We start from the raw sequence: 3,099 nt of genomic DNA on the forward strand, positions 1-3,099 counted from the left end.
AGTATTAAATTGTATTTAAGATTTTTGTACTTAGCATATTTTAACCCACATAATAGTTCACAATTATATTGAAGTTTTCAAATTGAAGATTTGAAAAATACATTTTTAATAGTAATGATATGATTTTTGAATTAAACTCATAACTCTTTACAATTAATCCAGAATAAATTTTGCATGACAATACCTCACTAGAACTAATTACAAACAAAAACCAAAGAGTCATAGAAATAGAGTTTAGCTCAACCACACCCAAAGGAGTTGGGGCAAAGTTTCAGATCTTAACATAAACCCTCTAAATATTCAGCGACTCAAAGTTCAGCTGAAGTTGTTCCAGTTTAGCCTCCAATTGCTTAGCTCCTACAGAGTCGTTCTTATCCAGCCATTCCTCAACATCTTCTACAGACTTGATAATTCCTTGCGCCATGCCTTTCATGTTGTCAAGGTAACGTTGAAGTCTTTCTGTAGCCGCCAGCTTCTCCTTTGCAGCTTTGTCCTCGCTACGAAATCTGCGCGCTTCAGCTACCATTCCATCAATCTCTTCCTTGCTCAGACCCATCTTCTCATTGCAAATCCCTATTCTCATCTCGTCCCCTAATGCTGTCTTCTTCTCAACGGCAGAAACCGTGAGAAATCCATCCGCGCCCACCTCAAAACAGAGTTTGATCTTTGGGAGTCCAGCTTTCATGTCTGGAATGCCATCGACAACAATTCTTCCGAGCAGATTGTTGTGGGCAACCAGAAGTCTCTCGCCTTCGTAGACTGCGAAACTTACAGCCCGCTGACTGTCACGCCGGGTGGTGAAAGTCTTCTCTATCCGAGTGGGAATTCGAGTGTTGCGAGGAACAATGACACGCATGACGCCATTACCGATTTCAATCCCGAGGCTCAAAGGCACTGTCTGCTCTGGTTCATTGTTCAACAGAACATACGCATCATCATCATCACAGATTTCCTTCCTACCAAAGATTCCTGCCACCAATTCACGGAGCTTTGAGATTCTTGAGGAACCACCTATTTCCTTGTCCATCGACTCCCTCACAAATTGAAAAGAAAGGATTCCATATTGTTTCTTCGCAATCAATTTACTACAGCAGGCCATATATAAAGTTAGCCAGCTGATTTGGATTAAACGGTAAGAAAGAACAAAAAAGGGCCAAGAAAAAAATAGCAAACCTTCACTTAACTTGCTGAAATGTTCAGAAGGCAATAAAAACTCCATTAGTATTTTCAACAACTTCAATGAAACTATCAGTTTTATTAAAAAAAATTATAAAGAAAGAGAGTTTTTACAATGAAACTATCAGTTTTATAAGTTTTTTTTATTAAGAAAGAGAGTGTTTTCATCTTCTTAAATTGAATTTGCAATATTAATGGTTGTTTACAATATTTTCAAAACTTTAAATGCATATATAATAATTTTGTTACTTAAAATGAATAATAAAATAATTATAATTAAAATAGTATTATATTTGAGTTTTATTAAGTACTATTAAAATAATAATATTGTATCTTTCTTTAGGCTATTGTTGTATATGATCTATTCTAGTTGTACTCTTGCCACTTTAGTGTCGGAGTGAGGCTATGCCTCTTTTTTGACTCTCAATGATTGTCTTTTTTTGTTATCTCTTTATAGTTAATAGAAAAAATTTAATTTACTTATCATGCATTAGTAATTAAAAAAAATAAAAAAATAAAAACTAGTTTAGTCTATGTCTATTCATAATAACTTTTAATAAAACTATCATGTTTGTTTTTTCCTTTTTATTTAAAACAACCACAATAAAAGTATCATTACAAACATATTGATTGTCAAAAGCAATAACCTAAGCACAATGATAATTGTGAGCCTCTAACTTATTTTTTGTTTAAACATAAATAAATAAATAAATAAATTAACATAAATATATAATTAGTTGGTTGGTAACTTGGTAGTTCGCAGGCTTTGTGCCTCGCTAGGTTGTCTCGCAAGTGTAATGTCCTCATCTTTTTAGCATCTCAATGGAGTTCTTAGCCTTTACATTCTCCGAAGGCTAAGTGAAGAAATAAGAAGAAATTGATTAAATTAATTTCTTATAAAGTCATTAAAAAAATTAAATTAAAAGGTGATTTTATATTTAAGTAATTTAATTTCTAAAAGCACAATTAATTATTGTATTGCAAGGGAGAAGCTTCTAGAGAGTGCATTTTCTAGAAATATAATTAATTATTGTATTGGAAAGGGGGAAGCTTCTAGAAAATGCAATTAAATAATATTTTATTCCTTCTAGAAGGGTGAAGGAAAAGAATAAATAGAGGGGAGAGCTTGATTGTTAATCATTCGATTATTGTGAATTGCATTTGATATAAACTTGGAAGAGGAAACTAAGGTTTCTGATTTCAGTTAGCCATTGGAGAATGCCAACTCTTCAGTGTCACAACTATTTGAGGTGGTGAAATATCCACTGAATTTGGCATTTGGGAGAGCTTCATTTTGGAGTTCTATTTGTGCTTAAATTGGAGAATACATTTTGGCTGCTACAGTACGCATGCACAATGCCACACTACAATATTTATGTTTGATTCATTTCCATCCTTGGGCATCACTATTATCGAGTTCCTCTTGCAACTATTAATAGTTAGTGTTGTAATTTTTAGGCATATGATTTTGCTATGATAATTTAGAATCAGATTTTGATATTACTATAGTCATTATTGTAAGCCCATTTGTCTTGAAAAACTCATAGCAACATTGTACATGAGAATGAATTCAATAAAGGAGATACATGTTGCATACCATTTGTTTGATGAAATTTTCATCTAATAGCACATATGATCAGCATATAGTTGTATGTCAATTGTTTATCAAAATGTTAATTGGTTGTAGGTATGCATTCCATATCTAGTTTCCATGTATATGCATTGAAAATACCAAAAGAAATGCACTTGCATATTAGTTCATTGTAAGAGGCATTGTAATATCATTTGAGAACATTCAAAATTTCTTAGCACTGAAAGGCAACATACAAGTTTTTGATAATATTCCTTGAGCTAAAATTAGTCAGTTTGTGCAAGGGATATTATAGCAGGTCTAAACCCTCATATATATATATACATAAAATT

General features: G+C 32.5%; 1 protein-coding gene across 1 annotated transcript; it reads right to left on the minus strand.

The window, feature by feature from the left end:
- Nucleotides 1-292: 292 nt before the first annotated feature.
- Nucleotides 293-1,099, minus strand: LOC149532639 (heat shock 70 kDa protein 4-like). Its single transcript, XM_089805746.1, has one exon. It carries the CDS (start codon nucleotides 1,097-1,099, stop codon nucleotides 293-295), a length of 807 nt encoding a protein of 268 aa, XP_089661872.1.
- Between the last annotated feature and the right edge of the window lie 2,000 nt (nucleotides 1,100-3,099).

Source organism: Cupressus sempervirens, chromosome 10, assembly GCF_028749045.1.
Source record: "Cupressus sempervirens isolate cs-2001-9-10 chromosome 10, ASM2874904v1, whole genome shotgun sequence".
NCBI lineage: Eukaryota > Viridiplantae > Streptophyta > Pinopsida > Cupressales > Cupressaceae > Cupressus > Cupressus sempervirens.